General features: G+C 42.0%; 1 protein-coding gene across 3 annotated transcripts in view; it reads right to left on the reverse strand.

Annotated features, from left to right (window-relative positions):
• RBM39 (RNA binding motif protein 39) overlaps positions 1 to 14,997 on the reverse strand; it is a 31,488-nt gene extending 16,491 nt beyond the window's left edge. The window contains exons 1-7 of one of the 3 annotated variants that reach the window (XM_074157767.1): positions 14,626 to 14,910; positions 11,297 to 11,359; positions 11,002 to 11,074; positions 9,412 to 9,461; positions 6,706 to 6,900; positions 772 to 837; positions 611 to 664 (exon numbers count right to left, since the gene is read on the reverse strand). Coding sequence is in view for 1 of the 3 variants with exons in the window: in XM_074157766.1 (XP_074013867.1) it covers positions 611 to 664; positions 772 to 837; positions 6,706 to 6,900; positions 9,412 to 9,461; positions 11,297 to 11,347 (416 nt within the window). In the remaining 2 variants the exon portion in view is untranslated. Of the gene's footprint in view, positions 1 to 610; positions 665 to 771; positions 838 to 6,705; positions 6,901 to 9,411; positions 9,462 to 11,001; positions 11,075 to 11,296; positions 11,360 to 14,625 lie in introns of those variants that run through there. The other 2 variants (XM_074157766.1, XM_074157768.1) reach the window with 2 other exon arrangements.

Here is a 14,997-nt window from a genome sequence, read left to right on the forward strand (position 1 = left end):
AAAATAATCACTGAGAATACACAATAAAAATTTAAACTAAATTTTCTCAGTAAGAGTTTCCTAATAATCAAAAAAACAAAGCAAGACTGGTTAAATTTAACTGCATTAATTTAGAGAATAATCTCATTAGCAGCTATCTAAACCCCGTTCCCTTAAATGAGAAGCCTAAGAATGGATAAGCACCTCTTGGATTTGAAAGGCACCTGGCTTCTTTACAAACAACATTAATACATACTGAATAGGAAGAAAAGCATTTGTACAGTACTTTTTTCCATTCCATATTTAAGATTATTAAGTAAGATTTAGCAGAAAAGCTAGCTAATTTAAATTACAATTAACAGGAAAAAAGATTGAGAATACAGAAACGCAAAAAGCAAAGCAAGGCTTGTTTTGCACACCAACATTATTTACAGTTGCACAGTTACTGGAGGGGGGAGAGCAACATGTTTTCAACACTCTCGTCTCCTGGGCTTTCTGAATGAACACCAGTATTACTTGTAAGTATAAGCTGGAGAGCCTAAGTAGTCATGCATTACTTCATCATTGATTTCCTAACTTCAATTGGACCAAAAAGAAATAAAAAAAAGCCCAAATGTGTAAAACTTCCTACCTAACAGGGCTCTTGTCTTTTCTGAAGGGACTTTTGCTTCTGGAGCGTCGTCTGCTGTAAAGGGAGATCAACAAGATTGTAAGAAAACATTCAAACATAACAGTCTGATTTTAAACAAAACCTATTAATGATGCAATGAAAAGTAGAGAAAACTCAGAGACCTTAATTTTATGCTGTGAGGCAGACCAATCTTCCCTCTGATGGCACTGTTGAATTTTGGACCAGAACTACAACAAAAGCAAAGAGAGACATTACCCACCAGAGTACAGATTTCCTGTTTGTACTCACATCACATTGCAATTGCTCACCCACCCTTGCACCGCAACTCGTAAACTTTTGCCAGTAACAGCACCCATCACATGCATAAGCTACATGCAGCACTCCAAACCCTACAGCACAGAATACACTCCCTATCCAGTTTCATCTACATCACAAAATCCCAGAATATGCAGGACTCCAATGAAGAAATTAATCATGAGCCAGCCAGACACGGCACATTTTTATGGGCAACATTTTCTGAGCTACAGTCACTGTTGTAAATTTTACATTACTTTTTTTGTCCACGTGCATACTCTACCTACTATATATATACTACATAACTGCAAAGCAGTACCTTAACGGCCTGGAACTCAGCCTCAGAGTTTTGAGTGAAGTGGTGCTGGCAGGACTATTTGTTCAACTGTAACATTTTAAAACTGAAAGTTTCATTAAATTTAAGGTGCAAGTGGAAACCAAAGTAGCTCCCTGCATACCTCTACAAGGGATACATTCACTAATGTTGTCTCAGCCCTAGCCACTGAAGTGCTACAAATACGTAAATGCCATTTCTGAAGTTCTTAATGGACATCAAAACACCCAGCCATTTAAAGCCAGCAGTTAACCTTATATAGACATGTCCACCACAGAAGGAATCCAATCTCCTGGCTGAATCTAATTTTAGTTCTCCAGGCTTCACAGAGGCTGTTGGAACAAATGGCAATCTGCCCAGTGCTTCCATGTTAAAGATAGTCCCCTTGCTAGTTCTTGTGGCACACGGTGACAGACTGCGACATGAGCAGTAAGCTTCATCCTATCATGTTCTCCCTGAACTTGATCTCCTTGTAGATACAAGGCAAAGAACACCACCTGTTAACGTTCTTCCTGTATATCCACCAAATGGCAGAGGCACTGCTGCACGGACTGAATGCTAGGGCTTTGTCTTTCCATCTGCACAGAACTGATTCTTTCTGCTGTGGCTATAAATTGAGGTGAAAACGCCCTGAAAGACACAGTAGTCTGAAAACATTAGGTAGTCTTTCACTAAATCCATTTAGCCAACCGATTTGTCCGATAGACATCTTCTTGCTACTCAGTGGAACAGTAATGCTTATCGTTAAACTCAGCATCCACAACAAGGAGGAGGATGCCCATTTTTAAACTTGACACAGGTGGAAGTAGTGGGCCAAGATCCAAAACCATGCTGGCCAGGTTAAAGCAAGGGAAATATGGCCCTGTGTAACACTGGGAAAAAAAAAAAATAAAGAAAAGAGACCATTTAGAAGCTACTTATTAAGAGAAAATAAGACAAAGAACAGGCACATGTTGAGATGAGATCATTATTGATCAAAACAGACTTTTTTTGTCTAGGATCAATTTACCCCATTTCCTACTCAAGTTCACACAAAAGACTTCTGAGGGCATCCACTGAGGTTCTCCAGTGTCTGACACACACTGCCAAAAGCTGCATCTGGAAGTGTCAGTACTAATTCTACTAATTCTGACTTCTTGTCAGAGATGAGATTACCTTGCATCTTCACACCTCCTCCAGATGCAGAACGTGGTGTTCTCCATTTCAATTCAAATGCAGCAAGACAAACCAAGTACAGTGACCCCGGAATATTAACATGCAGACCAACTAGATGACGGTCAATAATCAAGACCACAAATTTTTAAGGAAATGGTGAAAGAAAGGTTCTAAGCGTTTGTCTAAACCTACTGAAAAAATACCTGAGAAGATAAACAGTAAGTTTTCACGTACATGCACAACTTCTGAGGAAAAAAAAAAACAAACCTCAAACACCGACACAACTCCAAAAGTCTCTTTCATTTTCACTCTTGACAAGTTAAGTAGTATATTATTTAAATGACTACATAGGAGAAACATTTTTTAAACTGCAGCAAACCAAAGCTGTAACAGATCACTAGAACAGACTGAGCAGAAAGCTGCCTACAGCAAGATGATGGCCCAAGTTACCTTCTGAAGATCTTTTTCAATAGTATTCTACGGGATGCACTTATTTGTGTTTTTCTAAGAAGACTTACTTGCAAAACTGTAGGTCTCAGGGGAATTTTCTTCTCTCTCCTCCTACTGCCTAAAAACTCTTTGAAATTGTTGCCTGGTCCTGCTATCATGTACAGAAGCAACGAGGCACAAGCAATTTATGTCTAGGGGTTAACTTCTTCATAAGACAAATGCACTAAGTCCTGTGTACAGGCAAAGCACACCTAGGTACATGTTTTCCTAAACATACGTTATGTCATATGGCCCAAGAACAAGTCAGGTCAGAAGACAGCCAGTAAATTATCAGCTTTCACCTGCTCAGTCATTATCCAAGACTCCACTCCTCCAGTGTGGAGTGGCATACCGCAGGGGTCACCCTCAGCAAGTCTGCCGATGACACCAAGCTGTGTGGAGCAGCAAAGACGCTGGAGGGAAGGGATGCCATCCAGAGAGACCTGGACAGGCTGGAGAGGTGGGCCCATACAAACCTCATGAAGTTCAACCAGGCCAAGTGCAAGGTCCTGCACACTGCACAGGGTAATCCCAAGAAAAATCCAGGCTGGGCAGAGAACAGGCTGACAGCAGCCCTGAGAAGGACTTGGGGGTGTTGGTGAATGAGAAGCTCAACACGAACCAGCAATGTGCACTGGCAGCCCACAAAGTCAATTGTATTCTGGTCTCTATCAAAAGAAGTGTGGCCAGCAGGACAAGGGAAGGGGATTCTGCCCCTCTGCCCTACTCTGGGGAGACCCCCCTGCAGTGCTGCCTCCAGCTCTGTGGCCATCAACATTAGAAGGACATGAACCTGTTGGAACAGGTCCAGTGGAGGGCCATGAAGATGATCCAAGGGATGGAGCACCTCTCCTATGAAGACAGGCTGAGAGAGTTGGGGTTGTTCAGCCTGGAGAAGGCTCCAGGGAGACCTTATAGCAGCCTTGCAGTACCTAAAGGAGCCCTACTGGAGAGATGGGGAGGGACTCTTTATGAGGGAGTGCAGCGACAGGATATGGGGCAACGGGTTCAAACTGAAAGAGGGGAGATTTAGATTAGATATTAGGAAGAAATTCTTTGCTGTGAGGGGAAGCTGTGGCTGCCCCATCCCTGGAGGGGTTCAAGACCAGGTTGGACGGGGCTTTGAGCAACCTGGTCTGGTGGGAGGTGTCCCTGCCCAGGGCAGGGGGGTTGAAACTAGGTGGTCTTTAAAGTCCCTTCCAATGCAAACCATTTTATGATTCCAACAAGTCTCAGACAAGGCAAGCTTTAGCTAACAAACTCCAGGAGAATGACAATGAACTTTCAGTGTCCAGGTGATAACCCCGTTTTCCCAGCAGTTCTGCCCAAATTCTTGGTTCCAGAATAGCAACAGGACAGTACAAGTGACTTCTACTGTACATTAGCAGTAGCTGGGATTTGTCAGACAGATGTATAAGCAAGAATACTTGGTCAAGTTCTTTCTCTTAAGAGACCTAATAATATAGCTGCAAAACACTTAAGGGGCAAGACATTCAAAAATAACTTTTTAAAAAAACCCTGTGAGAACAAAGCAATGCAAACCAGCCACCCAATTTTAAAAAACCCCAAAACATTTAATCACTATCTCATGCCTAAAGATGACAAACTCAAAATCCTCAGGTTCTCTGTGGCACATTCTTCCTTTTGTTCAGATTTACCTGTACTAGACTTTCTCTTCTCACTATTGCGACTTCCACGTCACCGTTGGCAGCAAAACATCTCAAATTTAGAGATACTAGCTTTAAAAGGGGCCTTTATAAAGCAAGTAAGAAAGATCACAAAGAGGAGGAAGCGTAGAAGGTAAAAATTTAAATAAAAAAACAGTTCCTCTCCTCAGAGCGAGAGGCGAGGGACAGAATCTGCCGTCAATGATTGGCCATAGTTGACCTATATCAGTCTTCCACAAAACTAAAATCCTAGTTCCTTAAATGAAAGCAACAATTCACCAACTGAAGCAGAGAACACAACGCTGCCAAACCAATAAGCACAACCTCATACCCTCAGGGGGCGCTAGACGATCTCACCTTTTCTCAATACCAGAGAAATCGCCCGGAATAGCTATGGAAGAGCATCAGAACAATGGAAAAGACCCCTTGCAATCATTTACCTTCCTGGCATAACATATCTTGATGCATTAAAAGCAGGCGTGGATTATTGTCCATACATTCAACCATTACTTGAGGAAATTATTTTGGAAGATTGGAAGACTGAAACTCCCAAATTTCTCCATGTGAAGAACCTTCTCACCCAGCTACAACAGGAAAAACAAAGAACACCACCCTCCAACATAGCTAGGAGAATGCAGCAACTCCCAAGCAACTCATCAGATGGAGACTCTCTCCACACACTACCAAACTGGAGGCAAGGCGACTGGCAGGCTCCACATACAGAAGGCTGAAGGTCTTGATCAAGGTCCTCTGTTTATGAGGAACTTCGGAGCCACGACAGTGGAGATGACACAACCTAACAACTAGCTACTGTAATCTTACAGGCATCAAAGAACTGTCAAAAACAAGCCAACTGTGCACAGCTGAAATCTTCAGAACCGAAGCCCAGAGCAGCTTTAGAGGCTCGGACAGGCCTGGTACTTGAGACAAAGTAAAAGCAGGGCTAATACGCTCTATGATCCTCAAGTGCTGAGGAGTGATGGAAGCACAGGATGCCACTGCATCCATGCAGACGCAGGAGTTCCAGTATGTTTTCATTATGAAAATGCCCAACATCCAGGTGACAGTGCAAAATGAGACCCAGAGACCTCGGGCATTCCAAGAGTACCAGAAGGAATGCACTCCTTGCATTAGGACCCAGCCACCAAGAAAAACATTCATGTGCTGTACAAGCACATGAACCATACAAGCCTACAAAAGGTAAACACTGTATTCTCAAACATCTTGAGAGAGATTTCTCCATCACAGATGATGTTACATGCCATGATTAAAAAAATACATGTTTTTCAAATGCCTGCTTCTGACATGATCTTGCATTCTAAGATCTGACAACAGTTGAGATGAGGCCTGGACAAAAGCAGACACAAACAGCAGCCTCAGGTAATCAATGAAAGCCAAGCATACAGCCCAGTTCTCACGGTTTTCCTGCTTCTTTGCAGGCAAAAAGAGGCAATGGGGAGCAAAGAGGGCAGGAATACAAAGCAGCAGAAACACAGAATAAATACCAATGAAAAAGTGGTTTTTAAGAAATGATTTACAACTGTCAGGAACTACCTATACCAGAAGTTCTATCAAGCCAAAGATCCGAGAGGAACTGAAGAATTCTTCCACAGCCTCTAAACAAGTTTCAAAAAAAGCAGGGCAAATATGCAACACATGGGCATTACTAAGACAAGACACTTCCAGTCTGGATGCATAAACACTTCCTGTGTTTAGGCAGTAAGTGTTTAAGAGCAGCAACCCAGTAAAAACCTTTAGTAACAAAAGCAAAAGGTTTTATGAGCATGTAACCTAAATCACAGACTACTATTCATTTTTTGACAGTTAAACCATCAGGATCATACACTGAAGATAATTAGGACATGCAGAAAACCTGACTTATTTTAATTTTCTGATATGCTTTGTTTTCTAGTCAGTTCTACACATTCTTCTACTTGCTTTTGCATCTTTCTGCATTCAGGTAAGAATGAGAACTAGCAGTAGGAACTGGGTATGTTTCTGCCCTCTTTTTCACTCTACATTTATTGACATTCTTCAACCTTAACCTCTCACCTTTTTTGACATTAGTGACCAATTAAGAAAGCAGAGACTGAAACTTTAAGCTTCCACATCATACACTGAAGGAGCACACATGCAAGTCTACACAAATAACCTACTAGGGACTTCTATAGCGGCCTCTGAATCTGCGATCTCTACTTCTAGAACGGCTGCGTCTGCGTTCTTTGCTTCTGCTCCGCTTCCTTTCCCGGCTTCTGCTCTTTTTCCTTTCCCGATCTCGGCTCCGTTTGCGTTCCTTACTTCTGCTCCTCTTCCTGTCATGGCTCCGACTTCGGCTCTTGCTCTTTTTTCTCCTAAGAAAAATACAACCTTGGTTTACACATGTGGCTCAGTGTTACGATTTACCTCACATTCCACAGTTCCTCTAACCTGATGTCACAGACATTGATAGGAGAAAGTTTCTACCTGTTGATATTTATACAAGTTTCTTTTGTTAAATGGGTGGTTAAGCATGTCACTAGTCTTAAAATTTATCACTAGCAACAGAAAGTGCTCCAAAGCACTTTTTTATTTTGAATTTTGAAATCACTGAAGAATGCTTCCAGGAAGAGTAAAAGGACTGAAAATATATTTCCTGCATTAGATCTAGTACACACTAAATGCAGTACTTCACATGTCTTTCAAACATACTTTAAATACACTGTCAAGATGCTAAGAATAAATTGTATTGTTACAGCAAAGTAAAACAAAACACAACAAAAATAGAAAGGAAGAAGCAATCTAAGGGAAAGGAAGGTTTTTTTTCTCTTGATACTCCCTGCTACCAGGTCTTAACATGCTGCCTAAGAGTTTTGCTTTGTACTTACTACTCCCACTTGCTTTTCTAAGCCTGCAGCTCGTACAGGTTTGGGGCAAACTGCATTTCTTTGTAATTTTAAACATTTACTCAGAAAACTTATTAGTTACTGTAATTAGTCAATTTAACTGCAGTTGGTCTTCAGTAAAGACAGTAACTATTCACTACCCAACAGTAACCTGAACGCTCTTTGCATGCAAAGACCCCTAGAAGCCAAGATCCACACTCTGCCTTCCAATCATGATTACACTGGACATGCAGTACAGACGCCAAGTACCACTGCAGATTCTTAATCCGATTTCTCAAACAGAAATTTAGTAAGATTTGACAATTATTGAAAGCTGCACACTGAATCTAATGTTACTTTTTAGTTTTGGTGCTTGCTGTGGATTACCGTTTTTGCAACACTTTGAATCTTGTTTCAGTTGGACAACTAAAGTAGATAAAGAAAATCCTCTAGATACTGACACTTCAATTTAACTGATAAGCAAAGCAAGAAGTCCTGCAAAGCCTATATACACTTTAGTCTTCAACGACAGAGTACACTGTCACAAGTAAAATAGAAAATGGTGTAATTTGTTCTTTAAACATTATAGGGAACAATAGCTGTATCAAATCAAAATTCTCGGACAAAAAGCTTCATACTATCAGGGAGCTGCAGTACAAGAGTAACTAACCTTCTGGCAATTACTAACTTGAAAACTGAAATGGGGAGATACCACAGGAGCAACATTTTTGAACAGACACGAGGGTACAATTAGGAAAGCAGAAAAAGAGGTCAAACTCCACAGAACAAATAAGGCTAATGAACTGAAATGCATTCTAGTATTCTCATCCCGCTGCCATGAACCAAGGTCAGAACCGATTCTAAAATTTAAAACCCACTGCTTTTCTTTCAGATTCCAGTTTATATTTTGAGACTAACCTTCCAAACAAAAGCAGGGTTCTACATGCCATGTATATATATTTTAAAGCAATAAAAATTCAGAACTTAAATGTATTGGGAGCAGCTGCTTTTGATGGGGTTTTAGGGCTCCCCATATTTAGCAGAAGAATGATGTTTACAGTACTGTTGAGAACAAGATATAAGAATCAATTTTAGATTATTAGATTCCAACATAAGTCTGATGTTGGAACTGGACTTCTCATTTCCCCAATATTTTTACACCTGGCAGGAAATGTTCTTCGGATCCCTTCACCATTTCAACTACATGATTTCAGGTGATGACAACAGCACACATGCCAACTTAAGTTAGCTGTGTATTATAGAAACACATTGGTAACTGTTTACTCAACTATCAAATTCACAATGATTCTACAGCGACTACCTCATCATCAAATAATGCTTGTAAGGCAAGGAATTTATTTTAAAGGCTTAATAAACCTTCCATTTATTTGGGGTATTTAAGAGACACTTTTATAGAATGCCTTTTTCTTCAAATTTCTGATTTGATTCCAGACTGTTTGTGTCTAAGCAGGTGTTCAGACTCTGGAATTATGCCTCCTGAAGAAGATGAGCTTGTACTCTTGCTCTTTAAAAAGGTTATAGTATAGTCTGACAAAGTTTAGATTACAATTAAAAAAATCAGAAATTTTTGAATGGGGGGAAATAGAGGGAGGAGATCCAACACCCTAAACCTTTTCAAGAAAGCACTGGTATCTTTAAATGTTTTACACTGTTCCAAATTGTACAAAATTCTACACCAAACACATTTTTAAATGCAAAATCCACTGCATTGCTAAAGCAACAAGAAAGAAATTAAATATCCCAAACTTCCCAAGTCTGTATTTTTATTTAACATTAAATGTTGCCACAACTTTGATAACATCAGTGACAAGGGTGTAACTACATTTGTAAATAAAAGAAAATTTCATAACTGCTGCAGTTTCAGCCACTGCAAGTATCAAGCTCTATCATTTTATTTCCCCGAACACTACTGACATGCATTTGCAAGTTCACAAAAATCAGCAGCCCCCCTGAAATGTAGAGAACTGAGAAAATACTTACTTCTTGCTGCGTTCTTCATGGCCATTGGCACTGCTCAATTTGTTCTCATCCTAAGCAGGGTTGATAGAAGAACATCGTGAGGACGAAGCGGAAACATTTCAAGTGGTCAAAGGGTAATGGGAATAGGAATAAGAAAATACAAAACAAAAAATTTAATACTAAATTACTTGTTTACAGTTTAATGTGGAAAGCTTTAGAAAATTTAGGTAAGCATGTTTAACCACTTTGCTGCTTAAATTTAAATCATACAATTACAAAATACGAGACTTACATAATTTAAAAGTGTATATTAAATTGTAGATACTTCCTTACATGGTTTAGAGAGCAAGTTATCCTGTAGAATTCAGCACTCAAGTGGTTAAATGTTATTTCTATAAAATGTAAGAGGAAGTTTCAGGTTTGTGTTTGTGTGCCCCTCTGATCAGTACCAAGGCTATATCTCTGCCTAAGCCCCAGTGGCTATGCTAGCAGCCAGCCACTATGGATTTCCTGTGACCGATGCCATTCCCGAGATCTTCACTCATTTTCGTTGAAGGGTTGTAAGAGCTTGATGTCACCTCTGTCACACATCTCGCCCTGAAGCAAACAGGGATTCACACTGCTTTAGTAACGTCGACTCCCAAGAAAGTCATCAATAATCCACCAGTCCAGCCTAAACATTCCCTATTTCCATACCTGTTTACATGGAAAATATCCATGTTAAACCAGGACACAAGAATTTTAACATAACAATTTATAATTTTCTCTTCAAGACTTTAACATAAATGCTAAGTATTACATAAACTAAACATACCACTTAAAACTTACAAATGCTCATCCAAAATTCAAAACATGGTTGTAATAAACACTGCAGAATAGACTAACAATAGCTGCTATATAATTTATATATTTGTGTTACAGTTTAATCACATCAGTTACATCGAAAGTACAATTCCTAAGTGATTTAAACTTAATATACATTTCTTGCAAAACCAGTGCTAAAGCATGCATAATGTTAACACTTCACCACCATTTGGTGAAAAACAAAGACAGTATTCATTTGCTGCTGGTTTAGATAAAAGACATCACTACACTAATTGATAAAAATTTTGCATAAAAAAATGACATTTCCTAATTAAATAACTAGGACAGAAGAATATAAGAACTTATTTTAGAATGACACCGCAGACTGTGATACTGTCTTTTACTTGCTAAGAACGTTCTATTCAGGGATCCAAGAATTTCCATAAATTCGTTCACTCAGCAATTGATTTCCATCTGCCCTGTTAAAAGATTAACCACCACCAGTCTTCCGCATTAAAAGCAAGTCTCACTCTTCTTGCACCGAGCAGACAGTTCAAATATTTACTTGCCATGGGACTGGTGAAAAGGTTATTCTTGGAACCCTGCTGTTTTCCCAAACCACTGCATTCACCTTGTTGCTATACCAAACTGGACCTGGCAATTTTAGGAGAGGTTTTTGGTTTCTTGTTTTGAGGGAGGATTTGTTTGTTTTGGTTTTAGGGTGGCTGTTTTGGTTTTGGTTTGTTGTTTGTTTTTTTTTTTTAACCTAGGGGACCACGGTACAGCGATACGTCACTCAATTACTACCTTATGATTGACAGTTCACACTGGAATCAAAGGTGAATTCATGGGAGTAGAGGTGAGATATCGTTAGGCAAGTCTACAAAGAGAGATAGATGGGCATTTATTCATCACGCTGAAGTGAAACTACTGCACAATATAATTACATTAACAGTATATATTTACTTGTAAGTTACATGTAATGCATCTCCAATAAGATAAATCATGAGGGCTCCAGGGATGTTAGTTTACAGTTCAGCAGTAGTTTCATGAATAATGCTAAATTAAAGTAAACAGGACCTCACTGGCACATTTTTCTCACCTTCTTGTAAGGAGCTTCAAGCATTGCTTCAATATCAATATCATCAGCCATTTTTCAGGACACCTGGAAAGAGAAGCAAAATCCACCTGAGAGAGAAAAAAAAAACCCTTGTGCTTTATATTCCAAGGGCTTTTGCTTAAGAAACCATCATTGCATTGGCTCAAATTCATAGAGCAGTGCCTTAGAAGACATATTCAACAGGAACTGGAATGAAGCTTTGCCCAGTGAGAATAAAGAATGTGACAGAAAGCAATTGTAGCTGCAAACAACAAAATGCTATTGCACACAATGAGCCAGTGGAAACCCCAGAGGTATTCCACTTCTTTCAAAACAAAGAGGACATCTCAATTATGTTACAGAAACACAGGTCTGGCAGCCATCTTGAGGAGTACTAGAGCTTGACCAAAGGACCCAAGAGAGACATGGAAAGAACACAGAACATACGTTCAGGCAAACCTGTTCACAGCTTCCTAGCATTTGCTACCATTGCAGTTACTAATCTGAAACCATAAAGTGAACAGTATGGTCCTGTAAGAAATGCGGTGTCCTGCATTATAGGGGCCACAGAAGAAACAGTTACGATTCAAGCATTAACAGCTACTAAAGCATACATAAGATCCATCCAGTCTGGAACTTCAGGTTTTAGACAAAAAAGGTCTACCACACCACATAACATCACCACAAACTTTTTTTTTAATTGTTCCTCTTCTTTTTCAACTTCAACCCCCTAATGTGATTTTGTGGTACTCTGAATCCCTTTGACATTTGATTTCCTTTCCCTGAACAAGTATCCTATTAAGAAACTCTCAAGACTCTGCATTAAGATATATAGGCTCAACTTTCTCAAATCTCTTACTAAAACAGTTTCTCTCCTTTTTCTTTCTTAAGCTTAAAAATGGACAGGCCTCTAGATCCAAGTCAGATGGCCCAAGAGTGAAGATTTTCCTGCATGTGTGCCATAATATGGCTTTTTAATCATACAGGTTAATTCTTGCGCCTTGGTTACAGGCACTGCTGCAGGAACTGTGCTGTCCAGAGACTTGGCCAGCCTAATGAAATCACTCCAACGTTTCAAGATCCTTTAGAACTGTTCACTCGTAACTGCAAATGTTATACCAGAGCTACACTGTGTGTAAGAATCAAGTCACTCCCCTACGCGCATCTGACCATCACCCATTAATACAATCAAGAATAAAATATAATCCTTTAACAATATCAGAGCACTGGAGGTTGATAATCAGTTAGTTGCCCAATGCATAATAACCTCATTTTTAAGTTACTAACTCCTGGGTTATAGTACTGTTACTTGCAAATATGATCATCCTTAGTTTATGTGTAATGGCTCAATTTTACTTTTTACTAGAGTATTTACATTCAGCTTTCAAGTAATCTACATGCATGCATACGATTTACTTCACCACTTCTCTACTGGTATTTGGTATGAACAAGTACACCAGCATGATCAAGGACCATGAAAAAGCACCAGGCCAGATCCAGGATTCTACAAGAAAATTTCCACCAGCGACAACTTCCACCCACAATTACATTTTCATGTGTAATTTAGCTAACATTTCCAGATACACCTGGGGTGGGATTCTTCCTCCTGAAGAGGGTTGGCCAAAGGGGATGGCGGGGCCCATAGTAGGGACTGCTAAATCATGACTAGCATGGAAAAGTGAATAGGGAATGACTATTACGGCATTCACCCGAATAATAAAGAGTGAATGAACTATCACGCGGTAGGTTCAAAACAAAGGTCCTTATTCAAAAGGCATTAAGCCATAGAATTCACTGTTAGAGAGCACTGTGGATGCTAACAAAGAAAAAAAACCACATGCAGTGTTCAAAAACACAAAAAACAAAAAAGCACAAAAGTCTGAAAAAACCTTTCATTAAACAGAGGCATGCCTTGTGACCCTGAACCACAACTAGCTTACAACTAAGAGCACACAGAGAGAAGTATCACTGTATGGTTGCCTTGTGTTTCTATTCTTTCTTAAGCATTTACTGTTAGCCACCATGACAGAGAAGATCTTGAGTTACACAGACCTTCGGTCTCACCCAGTACAATCTGTGCCCTTTGTACTCTATACAAACCACTTTCACTGGTATAATACTATGTTTTTATTGAATACCTTCTGTTCACGTACCTACTACAACTCTGTAACTAATGTAATGCATATAATGCTGGTATCTGTACAGTTGTTATTCTTTAAAAAAAACCACAAATAAGAGCCCTTATTAATTTCCAATGATTAGAAAATCACAACACATTTTCGAGTATCTTTCATTAAACACTGAAACTCAATTTTCATAAAAGCCTTTCAGCTTACTCAAGAAAAACTGCATACATCTGACATCTCTGTAGAGAAAAAAAAAATACAACAAAAAAAACAACAACAAAAGACCCCAAAACATCAAAACAAGGAATAAACTACACTTGAAGCTTCGTGAGTCTACAGAAAACCTAAAAGGACATGAAATTTACTGCTACTGATCTAAGCAGTATTTTGAAGGCAGATTCCAATCCCTTTTTGCTGTGTTATATTGCATAAAATGAGTTTAAGAAGGTCCTGTCCTCGAAATTATTTGCTTTGGGAAGTCCAAAAAATGACAATTCCACTCTTGCTTTGCGAAGAGCCTCCTAGAGAAGCGTAAGGGAAGTTTAGGGAAAAGGCTGACACCTGGGGCGGAAAGATCAGCTCCTGGCAATACACAAACCCCTGCCCAACGGGCTCCTGCAGCCCTCGGCGCACTACCTGGGCCATCGGCTTCCCAAACGAGCGGCTCCGCCAGTGCCCACCCGCCCCAAGCACCGCGCCTCACCGGCACCTTACCGCGGCGGTTGCAGCCCCGGCCACCGCTCCCCCGCCTCCCGTCACTCCCCGCCCCGTCTCCCAACGCAAACAGCCCCGGAGTCGCTCCCCGCCGCCCCGCCAGCTGGGGCCGCGGTAGCAGGGCCGCAGCCCCGCGCCGGCCACGGCCGGTCCCTCCGCACAGCGCCATCACGGGGGCAGGCGGGGAGGAACAACGCCTCGGCGAATACGGCTGGACCCGCCCGCTACGTGGCCATAGAAACAACCGAACCCCACACGGCCAGGCCGCGGCCTCGGGACGGGGGCAGCCCGTCGCGCGTCCCGGCCCCTGAGAAGGGGAGGCCGGCGGCGGCGCCCGAGAGTTAGGGATGGAGCCGCCCAGCCAGACAGCGGCGCCCATGGCGGCGGGAGGGGCCCAGGCCTCCTGGGCCGCCGCAGGCCAGGGCCACAGCGCTCCGCGGGGCAGGCCGCGGCTCGCCCGACGGCTAGTCCAGCCCCCCGCCCGGCAGTTACCTGCGCCGCGGGCGTGTGCTGTCCGCGTTCGGGCGCCCGAGGTCCAGCGGCGGCGGCGGCTCCCGGTCTCGGCTGCGCTGACGAAAGGGGGATGGGCCCGAGGGCTCCGGAGCCCTCTATAAGCGTCTAAACCTCGGATGGACGGCGCGGCGGGGCCAGCCCCAGGGCAGCAGGAGGCAAGGGGCGGCTCAACCGTGGCGGGCGGTCCCCGGACTCGGGCTGAGCCCCGGCTCTAGCGGCAGCGGCGGCTCCCCGAAATGGCGCCCGCCGCGTCCGGCTGCTGGCAGGCTCGCGCACGGCACGGGGGTGCCCAGCACCCAGCGCAGGGGCTCTCGCGAGAGACGGCGGGCGCGGGCACGCAGGGCCTTGTTC

The sequence above is a fragment of the Numenius arquata genome, chromosome 12, assembly GCF_964106895.1.
Source record: "Numenius arquata chromosome 12, bNumArq3.hap1.1, whole genome shotgun sequence".
NCBI lineage: Eukaryota > Metazoa > Chordata > Aves > Charadriiformes > Scolopacidae > Numenius > Numenius arquata.